The following is a 14,769-nucleotide window of genomic DNA, read 5'->3' on the forward strand; positions in this document are numbered from 1 at the left end:
TCTTGTCTTTACCACCACCACCACCATCTAAACTCTGGGGGGTCACCCCTGGGATTTCATTCTTCTGTGATGGGCCATCAGAGTCTAATTGCCAAATAGCATAATTGGAATTTTGTATATTTATAAATCATGTTCAGTTCCTTCTAATGAACTCTCTCCTTATTGAACGCTCACTTTTTAGTCATTGAGTATCAATATGAAAAAATGTTATAAAGCATCAAAACAAGCAGGCTTCTAACACTAGCAGTCTTTTCTTAGATTTAACAGGTAAGCTTCTGGGATACACATGTTTTTAGTAGTGCAATTAGCAAATTGTTACATGTGAATTTGTCTTGCCTTACCATTTGTGCAATATAAGAAATTAGGCTATTTCTCCACAGAAAATGGCCTTAATCTTAGAGGAGATTTGAGAGAACAGTTGATGAAACATTAAACTGTTTCTAAGGACATTTTAAAACAAGAAACTTTTATAATGTTGCCATTTAAAGTTTGATTAGGATTGAGAGAAACTAGTAATACTACTACTAATAATAATAATAACGATTAATAATTTAGGATTGTAAATCCTTTTATCACTAATGAAAATAAATATGCTTACATTTATCTGAAGGAACTGCTTTAAAAAAACCAGACAAATAAGCTACGTGCATAAATGTGTTGTATGTTCCTCAGCAACTGTTGATTGCAGACCGTGGGAGGAATCCACTCACCAATTTACTGTTTGGGAAAAATATATAGTTTATTTAAACAGTAATGACTTTGTTGTTTGTGCATACATAATGCGTATAACAATAATAATGTATAATTTAATGATTGTTGCATTTGATTTATGTTCTCATTGTCTATATGTAATGAGAATGGCATGCCAGAAGAGGGCTGCATTAACCCAAGAATTAGTCCCTGAAATGCAAGAGTTTTGGGGCTCTGTAAGACAAGGTTAAACTGCCCTTATATCAACAGGCAGTGACCACAAGTTGAAAAGATTTTATAGAAAACAAAAATCAAATTATGTATACAGAGGAGTGCAGCATTTCTCACAATTCTGAAATGTAATTTAATTACTTAAGAGTACCACTTTTTCAAAACCAGCAGTGGTCTGTGTGACCCATAACTATTTGGTAAATAACTTTTCATTTGGGGAAGATGGTGGAGCATGTCATCTACCAATCTAATCGTTGGCTCTTCCTGCCCATGAGTCAAAGTATTTGTGAGCAAAATACTGACCCTCCAGTTGTCCCCAAACCATCCATCGTGTGTGTATGAATGTTACTCAAAGTTCCAAGGTATAGATAAAAGCACTGTATGAATGTGTGTGTGAATGCCTTAAGTTGAAAGCACCTTGGGAAGGTGCTATGTAAGTGCAAGTCCATTCCACATCCACATTTAAACGATATCAACCAACTCAAGTCAAATTCTGGCCAGTATTTCACCCACACTCTTCCGCTGTCATGTTTCTCACGATAAGAACACACAAAAGGACTAACAGTGATGCTGGAACCCATTGTCGGATGAGAACGTGTTGCATTGTCAGCTGTGGAGCACTGAGGCTGGTGAAATACAGGATGACAACAGGGGGTTTAAGGAAATGTTAACTTGACTTTCCCTGCCAAATGTAAATATGCTGACATCTTTTCTCTTCGCATTCAAAAATACATTTTGAGATTGTTTTAGTTTTGAACCCAGCCACTGATGAAGAAGTTCTTGCCTCTGTGCAGTTCTCTTCATGGCATAGCCTGGGATGGTGAAATATGGTAAGGGTGAAAAAAAGCAAACATTTCTGTTAATCCTCCTCCACATTCTTTAGATGAAATGGAAGGATGGATTAGGACAATATGCAAGGTGAGCATATTCACCTTAAATGTACCAAGCAGTGGGGCGAAAACAGTGGATTCTCTCATAACACTTTGCCAACAGGAAAAAAGGAGAGGGAGAGACAGTCACACCAAGACACTCTCAAGAACTATTCCCTTAATAGACACACTACCTCGACCACCAATACCGCCGCACAAATGGATGCAGCTGCAGCAAAACTTAGTCAGCTATTCTTTTAGATTTTAAAAGTTTTCCATTTACCACAAAATTGCTCAGAAAGAAAAATACCAAAACTATGAACACCAAACCTGCTTACTAATCTCCGTCATCTTTTGGGCAGTCCACTAGCAATAATCCTACAATGTATGCTCTTAAATCACCAGCTGTCATCATTGTCAGCATTGTCATGCTGAAAAGCAGATGAAAATGAAAATCAGAAAATTGCCAATCAGATGCTTTTCTGAAGGTTTTGCATGGTGAATCTTAATTCTAACAAGAACATCTCCAATGTAATGTAACCCTAATGCATGACAGAACCTCCACTATGTTTTACAGATGGCTATAGACACTGAGTGTCCCGCTTTCCTGATCCCCTGTGTTTCATACTGATGATGATTTGAATGAGAAATTTCAGATTTGACTTCATGTCTCCCTAGGATCTGTTGCATCTGATTATCAGTCCAGTTGTTGCATAATTTGGCATAGTTCGACCCCTTCTCCCTGTTTTCCTTCCTTAACAATGTTTCCTTGACAACCAATCTGATGAAGACCATTTGTGATAAAGGTTTCTGATAAAGTAGCTGTATCATTCACAAAAAAGAAAAGAGAGCTGACTCAAGAAAAAAAATCTCTTTAAATATATTCACTATGGAAGAAGATAAACACACTTTTCAATTACTTGAAGACGTTTCACCTCTCATCCGAGAAGCTTCTTCAGTTCTAAGGTCAAATGGTGGAGAGTCCCAGATATAAACCTAGTGGGAGTAACCCCCCACAGAGGGACAAAAGGACCCCCTGATGATCCTCTAATCGCCTGGGCCAAGGTGTGAAACTGGGTGTGGGTCCCAATCAGCCAGAGTTTTGGGTGAGTTCATTGTGAAACCTGGCCCCACCTTATCATGCGAATTCCTGAGATCAGATGGCCCAGGATGTGAGTGGGCGTTAAGGCGTCTGGGAAGGGATCTCAAAACTGGATTATAGATGGCAGAGAGTTGGTGTCATAAACCCCCGCCTCTGTTCAAAGATGGTCGCTCACAGTGGACATAGATGGCTTCTTTCACTCTTCTTTCAAACCATCTGTCCTCTCTGTCCAAAATGTGAACATTGGCATCCTCGAAGGAGTGTCCTTTATCCTTAAGATGCAGATGGACTGCTGAGTCTTGTCCTGTGGAGGTTGCTCTTCTATGTTGTGCCATGCGCTTGTGAAGTGGCTGTTTGGTCTCTCCAATGTAGAGATCTATGCATTCCTCGCTGCACTGTACAGCATACACCACATTGTTAAGTCTGTGTTTTGGAGTTTTGTCTTTCGGGTGAACCAGTTTTTGTCTGAGCGTGTTGCTGGGTCTGAAATGCACCGGGATGTCATGCTTGGAGAAAACCCTCCTGAGTTTTTCTGATACACCGGCTACATAGGGGATGACAATGTTGTTGCGTCTGTCCTTCTTATCCTCCCTCGCTGGTGTCTGGTCTTCTTGATTCTGCAGAGAGCACAAAATCACCTTTTAAGTGAAAGGATAAGACAGGTCCATTTCACCATAGATGCCCTCCAGATCAAGATCAGCCAGACCCTGCAGGAACTGGAAATCCTTCTACCCTCTCCAATCTTAGAAGAGGTTTACAAGTTTGTGGACAAGGCTCAGCGGGCCCAACACTATAAAGGAAAAGAAAGACAATGCAGGAAATTTCACACATTGCTTTCAAAAACACACACTCCTCATCCTGAACCTACACAACCCAGAGAAGAAAACACACCTGATGCCAGTCAGGAGAAATGGGTTAAGAACTTTTCAGACAGAATTCTCACTGAACCTGAAAAGAGAGTATTAGCCAAAGGACTCAGATTTGCCATTTCTCCACAACAGTTGCCCATAGTGGACCTCATCACAGCCACAGAATCTGCCATACGGATTAATAAATTATCACAGACAGAAGCAGAGCAAATCAGGATGAAAGTCTCAGCCATGCTCTCCAGTGCCAAAGTCCCTCCATCCAACCTCACAATACAGGAAAAGACGGCCGTCGCTTCCCTGAGCAAAGACCACAACATCACTGTTTTACCAGCTGATAAGGGAAGATGCACCGTGGTCCTAAACACTACAGATTACCATACAAAGATCACTACTCTCCTCAGTGACAACAATACCTACGAAGCCTTAAAGCAAGACCCCACAAGCAGCTACAAAAAGAAAGTTATAGCTTGCCTTCAAGACTTTGAAAAGGACAAAATTATTGACCGCCTTACATATCACCGCCTTTACCCAGGGGATGCCATACCCTGCATTTACGGACTTCCTAAAATCCACAAGGAAGCTGTCCCACTCAGACCCATAGTCAGTAGCATAAACTCAGCCACTTATAACATTGCTAAACACCTTGCTACCATCCTTGCTCCTCACGTGGGGAACACCCCACACCACATCAAGAACTCCACCGACTTCACCGACAAGGTCCAGAAACTTACCGTGGATCCAGATGAAACCATGGTGTCCTTTGATGTAGTCTCTCTCTTCACTTGCATACCCACCACGGAGGCCGTGGAGACTGTCAGAAAACGACTACAAGAAGACAGCTCCTTGGAGGACAGGACCAACTTCACACCCGATCAGATTTGCACACTGTTAGACCTCTGCCTCACCACTACATATTTCAAATACAATGAAGGCTTTTACAGACAAAAACATGGCTGTGCCATGGGCTCCCCCGTGTCACCTATTGTAGCCAACCTTTACATGGAGGAAGTGGAAAGGAAGGCTCTTGGCTCTTTCAAAGGAAGAGTACCCAGCCACTGGTACAGATATGTAGACGACACCTGGGTCAAAATCAAGACACAAGAAGTGGAATCCTTCACTGCGCACATTAACGCTGTGGATAAAAACATCAAGTTCACCAGGGAAGACACAAAGGACAACTGTTTGCCTTTCCTGGACTGCGCTGTGCACATTGAGGAGAACGGCAACCTCAACATCGAGGTTTACCGGAAGCCCACACACACGGACCAGTACCTCCGCTTTGACTCCCATCACCCTCTGGAACACAAACTTGGAGTAATTAGGACCCTAGAGCACCGGGCAGAACATGTTCCCTCTAAGCCTGAAGGAAAAAAGAAGGAACACACACATGTAAAGGAAGCACTCAAAACGTGCGGCTATCCTAAATGGGCGTTCTTAAAGTCAGCAAAGAGGCACAGAAAAGAAGATCAGACACCAGCGAGGGAGGATAAGAAGGACAGACGCAACAACATTGTCATCCCCTATGTAGCCGGTGTATCAGAAAAACTCAGGAGGGTTTTCTCCAAGCATGACATCCCGGTGCATTTCAGACCCAGCAACACGCTCAGACAAAAACTGGTTCACCCGAAAGACAAAACTCCAAAACACAGACTTAACAATGTGGTGTATGCTGTACAGTGCAGCGAGGAATGCATAGATCTCTACATTGGAGAGACCAAACAGCCACTTCACAAGCGCATGGCACAACATAGAAGAGCAACCTCCACAGGACAAGACTCAGCAGTCCATCTGCATCTTAAGGATAAAGGACACTCCTTCGAGGATGCCAATGTTCACATTTTGGACAGAGAGGACAGATGGTTTGAAAGAAGAGTGAAAGAAGCCATCTATGTCCACTGTGAGCGACCATCTTTGAACAGAGGCGGGGGTTTATGACACCAACTCTCTGCCATCTATAATCCAGTTTTGAGATCCCTTCCCAGACGCCTTAACGCCCACTCACATCCTGGGCCATCTGATCTCAGGAATTCGCATGATAAGGTGGGGCCAGGTTTCACAATGAACTCACCCAAAACTCTGGCTGATTGGGACCCACACCCAGTTTCACACCTTGGCCCAGGCGATTAGAGGATCATCAGGGGGTCCTTTTGTCCCTCTGTGGGGGGTTACTCCCACTAGGTTTATATCTGGGACTCTCCACCATTTGACCTTAGAACTGAAGAAGCTTCTCGGATGAGAGGTGAAACGTCTTCAAGCAACTTAAAGAAGTCCAGACGCTTTTCTTTGCAAGCTCCTTTGACTACGATGACCTGGATGACTGAGAACCTTCACAGACACACTTTTCAATTCTTCGAATTTAAATTTGTACAATTTGAAATGGTGATTATATAAATTAGGACAAATTTAAATGATCAAATAATAAAAATATTGTCTCATTATTAAATATTACAGTATTGATAATGAAATGCGTAACCAAATAAGAAGGGTCATTTTATTTGCAGTCGAGTACAAGAAACAAAGCACTGGAATCACTGTCTCCTCACTTTACTCTCACAAACAAAAGAACAGATGTGTGGTAGTCTACCCCGCCTACAAAGAACACTTGCATTACACATATGAATGACTGGTAAAAAAAAACAAAACACTAATTATTGAGGCAATCTGCCTTTTATTGCACCCTTCATTAAAAATTCCCCCATGTTTAATTAGAACACGTCCGCCACACATGAAATACGCCTGTCACTGGCTGAGGCCCAAGGTATTCAAGCTCGGCAGGATTGGCTGTGGTCGACTGCGCGCTTAAACGCATGAAAGGGATGATGAGAGATGTTTGAAGGGTTTGTAGCAAATGGAGTTTCACAAATATGAAACTGATTTAAAGTATGAAATCAGATAATTGAATAAATCATTTGCTAATTATTTCATCAAATTGAATTTGTTTTGTTTTTTAATTATTATTTCACTGTTTCTAATAGCAACTTTGATTCTTAAAATTACTTTTATATTGTTTTGAATGATCCTAACTTGCTTTGAAAACTTGCTGACCTCGGTTTTTTCAGTTGCAGACTAGTCACCCCTGATAAAGTTACAGCAGTCTTTCCTGAAGCGAAAATAAATAAGTCCATTTAATAGTTTGGGTATTTTACAAAAATATCATTCACATATTTACCTCCTGTACTAGGAGCCAATGACTTCTAGATCTTTAAAATATGCTTTGACCTATCCATATGGAATTGCTTACTTTAAAAAAAGAGGTTTTTTTTATGTTTTACTGTATTACTTGGGTGTCAGATATGTTCTATTTTTTTTTTTTATTGTTCTAAACCACATAATGTCTTTAGTGCCGCTGTGCACACATCAGAAAATCTTTAAAAAAAAATCTAAAACAAAAAAAAATGGTTTCCTTTTTTACATTCATTTGAATTGTGTTAGCAGGGGAGTTGGCAAGGCAAGGCATTTAATTAGTGTGGTTATTGTTGCATGTATTCATTACAGCCCGCTTCCTCTACTATCTCTCTCGTCGGTGTAAATCTAAGGCTGACAGAGCTGCAGTATGACACACACAAGAGCAGACGATCATTTTTCTTCATCACAGGTGAGTGTCATTTTTTTAACCTGTTTTTCTATGAGCGCCAGTGAAGGGAAATTGTTATAATAAACAAAACGGTTTATTTAGTGAGCGCTAACCCTGACTGAAATGTTTACAGCTTTAAATAAGCTTAGTTAAACTGTAACCAAGTTGTTCTTTGTTCTGATAGAATCCCTGTGATGTTGTGAGTTGAAGCATTTATATTCGAGATGAAAAATGGGGCTTCACCCCTATATAATTTGTAATTAAGATTGTGCAAAATAATGCAAGTGCTTTGTTTGATCATTATGACAGAAAGATGTGAAGATAAAAAATAAAAATACATAATCCTTCACCAGGAATAATATAAATCAACTGACAGATCATTTTTTGCTAGATAGGACTATTATCAGACCCAGATGCAAATATATAGCTGTTGCACAAATGATTATAGGCTGGAAGTACAATAAATAGAAAAATGAGAGAATGAAACGATCAAATGATGCGTGCAGGGCCGTGAACATGACTCTTCCTACACATTTTAGCTGAATGCTGAACTGCCTTCTATTTCTTTGATGAGGTAGGTGCTACAGTAAAACTGCTTTTCCAGAATAAATGGTCAACAGTGCAAATAAACAGACTTTCTGATACAGCAAAAACCAGTATGGACATAAAGGTATATAAAATTGTACTATAAAAAGTTGAGAAGTGTTTTTTTTAACCCACTAATTGCAGCAAGCAAAAGAAGACTTTAAAAAAAATCATTATCAAAATGGTCTAAGTAGTAGTAACTTACTACTGAAAGTTAAAGCAGCTGAGTTATGTGTGGTATCACTTGTTGTGTTAATCTGTACAGTAATGTGCATAAAGACCAGGAACTCCTCATTAAGATAAGCTCTGTGACCTCAGCACTTATTCAAGAACTGCGTCCCAACTGTCTGAAGAACAGCGCTTTCTAATTTTGTTTTGCACCTCTTAACTTTTTTGGTTCTGTCATAATTTAATAATAATTTAAATAATATATTTTCTAGTTGTGATTATATTCTTTTTTTAGTTATCATATTCTTTATCACAAATGCTAAAATACACAGTAAGTAACTTTTTCAGCAACTCAGGTTCAGATTTTCTCAATTTGTGACTAATTAGAGACTAATGTTCAAAGTTATCATCATTTCAACTGAAACGGGACACTAACTTTTTTTTTCCTTAAGTGCTGATGATTTGTAATTTTATAATGCACAGTGGCCTTGTTCTATATAACAAGTAATTCAAGTTGCAGTATTTACAGTGTTGATGGGTGTAAAATGGTTTCAAAAAAGGTGTTTTGTTTAATTTTTAAAATGGGTTGGTCAAGAACCAGATAGAGGGGAGCATTGGAAATAAATATCAGTCCAAACAATGTCTTAATACCTCCTACCTCGACATGGATTACAAGACATGGTTGCACTGTAATACTGTAATTTTGCTTTTTTGTTTTCATAAAAGTGACTCTAAATCCACCTACTTTTGGAGAATTTGGAGAATTCACTTCCCTCTGAAGGTATTCAAACTATTGTCTGATGCATTAAGCCTTTTTTTTTTTAATGTCCAGTCGTGATTTTGTAAATAAAATGTAATATAACCTTTCAATCATTATAACAACATCTGTGTTGATTAGAAGACCACCCGGTATTGTTAGCCACAGCAAGCAAAGAGATTGTGTGTTAGATACGCCCCCTGCTCTGAGAACAAGCTTTTCAGGCCCATGGTCTCTTGTGATTTATATGGCAAACCAAAGTTCACTGTTCAAAGATTTACTGATAAAAAGTAGCCCCGGAGCTGCATTTCAGCCTGAAACAAACAGGATTCTGGGTGGTTTGTCCACTTTTTCATTGTTAATGTGCCATAGAGTGGTGCTATGAAATGCCTCGAAGTAATTATTTCCAATTCTCTCTGTATGTTTTGACAGGTTTGATTAGGCCATGGATAACAGCACCTTGGGATGGCTCGGAGATGATAACACATCTCTTCAACTTGAACTTCAATCGTGTACTTTATTGAGGCATCAGGTCTCTCGCATTTTCCTGTATGCTTTCCTGTCGGTTGGCATCATCTGCACAGTTGTGGGCAACTTCCTGGTGGTCTTGTCCATTGCTTACTTCAAGCAGCTGCAGTCCCCCACAAACTGCTTCGTCATGTCCCTGGCAGTGGCTGACTGCCTAGTTGGCCTTGTAGTGATGCCTTATAGTATGATTCGAACTGTGGAGGGGTGCTGGTACTTTGGTTCTCTTTTTTGTCGGATACACTCTAGCCTAGATGTTATGCTCTGTACTGCCTCCATATTTCATCTCAGCTGCATCGCCTTCGACCGTTACTATGCTGTCTGTAACCCTCTAGTTTACTCGTTAAAGATGAGCCACAGGCGGGTAGCTCTCCTCATTGCTGTATGTTGGCTTGTCCCCATACTCATTTCCTTTGGCCCCATTATGCTAGACCTTCATGTTGCTGGTGTAGACATGGTGATTCCTAAAGATTTATGTGTGTTCTTGGTCAGTCGCATTTATGCTGTCATGGCTTCTTTAGTAGCCTTTTACCTGCCCATGGCAATCATGCTAGTAGCCTACTGGAAGATCTTCAAAGCTGCCAAGCGGCAGGCCAGGCAGATCAGTGCCATGGAAAGCCAGATGGCTGCTGGAGTGGGTAAAGACTCAAGCAAGAAAAAAAGACACAGGAATGCCATGAAGAGGGAGAGAAAGGCAGCAAAAACTTTAGGTATCATCATGGGAGTTTTTCTCATCTTCTGGATGCCCTTCTTTACTGTCAACATCGTGGACCCGTTCATTGAATACAGCACAGAGGTGGTCCTCTGGGATCTCTTTCTGTGGTTAGGGTATATCAACTCATCCCTAAACCCTTTCCTGTATGGTTTGTTCAATCGCTCCTTTCGGAGGGCGTTCCTCATGTTTATGGGCTGCAGGGTATGCCTGCCCGGATCATCCCCAGGGATGGAATTATCACATACTCGAAAAGAGGCAAATGAATGTGCAGAGCAATCCTAAAATAGTATCTATAAATGTAGGTGTAGATATTTCAACAAACAGTGAGGGCTACTTTTTTTTAAATCAACAACATTACTCTCGGACTACTTCAGCCACAGTTTCTGTTAACAGCAAGGCAAAATATGCTTAAAACTGAAAGAATATCATTAACTGTGACCTGTCCACTAATGAGGGTGGGTTTAAAACTATGCCTTCAACCATTATGTAAGAATTTGTTCCCAGCCTATGGGTTCATTTTCATAAAAAATTACATTATTCATTTTTCTTGTTATTATTATTACATTTGTTTCAAAAGGATTTACAAGAGGAAAAATGAGCAGATCATAAAGTTAAGTAAGAGTGGGAACTGTGGGAAATAAGCAGTTAGACGTTTTGGCTAACTTATGTGAATTGCTCTGTCCTTAGAAGATCCTCTGTTGAGTGTAAGGAATGTGTAAATGCAGTAATGATGATGGTACAATTCCCAATGAGTAGGCAATGTGAAAGGTTAAAGTGTCAAAAGCTGCCTCTCCAGGGTTTGTGTTGAACTAAAACAAACTACATCCTAGGTGCTGACCATTCCCATATTTATTCTTAAAGTAATTTTTAAAGGTCTAAACAATAGGCCAAAGCTTTTAAATTTGTGGTAGTACTGTTTTTCATCTAATAAGAAAGAGAACCAAAAGATACCTAAATTAGAGGTTTTATGTAAGAGTAAACAATTCCCAAGATCTAAATGGGGGAAAGTTTGGAAGATTTGTGAAGCAAGACTTGGAGAAGCAAGTTGAAAGGAACAGATGAAACTTCACTTCAGCAACATGCAGATTTAAATCTCAGGTAAAGGTAAAGCTTTTTGATGTTTATAAATTTGCTCTTCTTTGCTCAAGAATTTGAAACTATAGTGATAAAATTCACTGACATTATAATAAACTCAAGATAAGACTGGGTAGCAAGAACTGACTGAACTGACTGGCAGAGAAGCAGGAATTCACACCAGTTTGAATGTAAGCGGAAGCAAAAATAATATGAAAAACAAAGAGCACAGCACAAATTTGGATGTGTCTTTTGTTCCACTTTTGCTGGTATTTGCAGTTTGTATAATTCTGCAGCACAATATTTACAATAGCTACTTACACTTACACCCTGAGAGTTTTGATATAAATACACATTACATGATTTTATAAATTTGATGTTTATTAGATGTTGTGCTTGACTTTTTCTCACTGTGTGGTCCCTGTAGGACAGCTACAATATTAAACCTTACCTGCTGATACAGCTTCAAGTGACACTTCAAGACGTTTAGTCAGAAATATTGTTTCATAAAAAATGACTTTTTTATGATTAAAATAAATACTTTTACTTGCCTTGTTTACTTACCTCCATCACTGATACAGATGCAGTGAAATCTCAGTTTAAGATGGGACAGGAAGAGAAACAGATTTAAGGTAATTAAATACACTATGTGAAAAAAAACCCTACTGGGCCACACCTCCTAATTATTATCATTAATGACATGTTTTCCTATGTGATACAAATGCTTTTAAGGAACTAAGTCTGCGTGCCCTGTCCCAAATACTTTGATCTTCTGTTATTTACTGGATGTGTTCAGTAACCTCTGGTTAGCACATTTTGTGAGAGCTAGAAAATGACAATATGACTTATGACAAAGGAACATTTGTAGTAAACCTTTAGTGTCAATATGTTAATTTCTAATCCTGTCAGTGTTTTTATTTGTGTTGCTCAGAAAGTGAATTGAAAGCACTCTATCATATGGTTTCATCACTGTATAATATTGGATGTGATGATGTGCTATGGCTTATCATTACAGCTGTTAATATGTTGATGCAAATATTGGGGTGGCCTTTACAGTGTAACCCAGACCGATACATCAACCATGCAGTAAATCCTGCACATAAAAAGTGACTACAGTGTACAGAGTTCATTCTGTGTGTGCTGTGTTAGGTCAGCCTGTGGAAATATATTGGTCGGGTAAACTTGAGACTTCATGTTGCTCGAAGGTCAGTGTGATTGATTATCTGTGCCTTACGAGGGTATTATGAAGTGTATGCTCCCTCTCACCCACTGTATTTGGATAGGTTTTGGGACACTCTGTCCACAAAGACCTAAGGGGGGAGAGAAGATGAAAATGTAATAGTAATGACAGTGACAGTGAAAAATATGTAGAATGTAAAATAAGATTTGAACTGTAATGCACATTTTTCCCCAAGTTGTACACTTTTGCTTTTTCCAAAGTGAAGAAACAACTTCTCTTCTAAGCCATATTAAGATTAAGATTTATTATATTGAGAAACACTGGATTGTATAAATCAAACCAAGTTATCACATAATATACACATTTGTGAACACTTACATGAAATTTATTTAGATGCATCATAAATTACAAGATTTTTTTTTACTTTCTAACGTTAACATTATGTGAACAAATGGCAGATAAATACATAAGTAAACCCATCCTTTAAAGTAATGATACACAACCTGTAGTAGCCTGTGAACTACAATATACACAGCAGACTTTTCACAGTGTGTATAATAACCTCTTCTTCTTCACCCACCTCCACAGGCTGATGCAGACACAGATGGTCTTGAAACACACAGAAGAGACCTCATTGGACCACGGACTCGATGCTCCACAATGCATCAGCAGTGCAAAGCAAAAAAGCTGTGTCCACTTGATCTCAGCTAAGGCAGCCGTTTTAAATGCTAGTTGTTTCTTTAGTTGTTATTCATTAGGAAACACAGTTTACTGCACCCATGTTTGATATTTGAAAATCCAAAGTTTAGCACATGAATTCCTATCTGATCGTAACATTATATTGTAGATAACAGGTGTTTAAACAGAGTCACCAAGTTTCCTGCAGTAAGTAAATGTACAAATTTCCATTAATAAAGAGTTAGCAGATTGTACCACATTCAGTATGTGTTTTGTGGTGGTAGATTTCTGAGGATTTGAATGGTGGTTTGTAATGAGCTCACAATGGAAACTAGAATTTTAATCTTAAGTGTGTATACAATATTTTAATATACCCTAACTTTCCATTTATTATTACTTCCATGGATACAAGTGTAATGGAACCTAAACACGTTGTTTCCATTACCAAAAACTGCTTGCTGGGGTCTGGAGTCAATGTACATCTTAATTACTGTGTATGTTCTTGCAGACAGTTTACTCATTAAATATGTTAAACCTGTCATGTAAAAGGAAGCCTTCTTCATTTCTTTGCTACAACCAAGTTCCTATCATGTTTAATCTAACTTGCATCTGCACTGTTCGAATACATCCTCACAGCAAGCTGTTCTACAACTTACCAGCACCAGAAAGGTTTTGATAGATGACAGCAAATTCAAAAAACTTAATGAAGCACTTTTTTTTGGCCAATAATGTTATTTAATTCACTGCTAATGTTACAGTAGCACAATCATAGTGGGAACTCCTTTAAAACTCCTTTTATAATTTCGGATACCTCAGCCTTTTCTCCTTGTTTCCCTTATGGAAGAATGGTTTATTGAGAGCCACGCTTACACTGACGTTGACATGGACCAAATGAAGGTCCAGATGTATCTCTCAGGTCCTGTGTCAGCAGTGGCGTGTCCAGCGGGGTGGCCACCAGACTGGCCACCCCAGGTGCCACCCCAAAGGCAAAACAATAAAATTCAATCAAATATCAAATGTCCGATTATGTTTTCACGGTGAAGCTCAGATATCCGAGTGTAAGTGAATGCAGCATCGGCTTCAGCGCTATGCGCATCACGTTAGCAAAGGTAGGAGAGCCAAGCACGAAAGACGGCACTGCAGGAAACAATTTTTCGGTGAAAGAAAATGAGGACAGAATAAATGTCCCGGTAAGTAATATTAAGTTTGCTGAGTTTAGTAAACTTCGGTGAAATTAGAATACCAAGGAAAAAAATAACACTTAAAGAATTATTGCAGCCGTTGAATATTTCAGACAGTATGCTACTGAGGGCAGCTAACATAAGAGTTATGAGTTATAAGATATAATCTAAGTCGTAACATTGCTGTATGGAGCTGCAGATTTGGTTGCAGGTTAACATAGCTGGACTGGCCATCGGGCATACCGGGCATATGCCCGGTGACTTATTTTTTTATTTTTTTTTGTAAGGGCACGGACAATGAGAGGTGGTGGATTGGCCAGATGCAGGTCGATGTGTAAAAATAACTCAGTTGTTTGGTGGTGGCTATGGCGGGGCTTCCACAGAGGCCAGCAGGTGGATGAGGGAAGGGGAGGCAGGAGGAGAGCCCCGAGGCAGCCGCCAGTCTGAGTGTCAGGTGAACTGAACTTCAGGTAAGAAGTTATGACCGGGGCCCTATTTCAGGAAGCCGGTTTAGAGCAAAATCTGAGTAAGTATACCCTGAGTTAACGAAAACTCTGGGTTTTCGGTTTCA

General features: G+C 39.4%; 1 protein-coding gene across 1 annotated transcript; it reads left to right on the forward strand.

Moving 5' to 3' along the window:
• The first annotated feature begins 8,411 nt into the window (after positions 1-8,411).
• LOC113024208 (5-hydroxytryptamine receptor 4) lies at positions 8,412-11,231 on the forward strand. The gene has a single exon (XM_080302959.1). It carries the CDS (start codon positions 9,291-9,293, stop codon positions 10,365-10,367), a length of 1,077 nt encoding a protein of 358 aa, XP_080159085.1. The 5' UTR covers positions 8,412-9,290; the 3' UTR covers positions 10,368-11,231.
• The last annotated feature ends 3,538 nt before the right edge of the window (positions 11,232-14,769 follow it).

Source organism: Astatotilapia calliptera, chromosome 6 (assembly GCF_964374335.1).
Source record: "Astatotilapia calliptera chromosome 6, fAstCal68.1, whole genome shotgun sequence".
NCBI lineage: Eukaryota > Metazoa > Chordata > Actinopteri > Cichliformes > Cichlidae > Astatotilapia > Astatotilapia calliptera.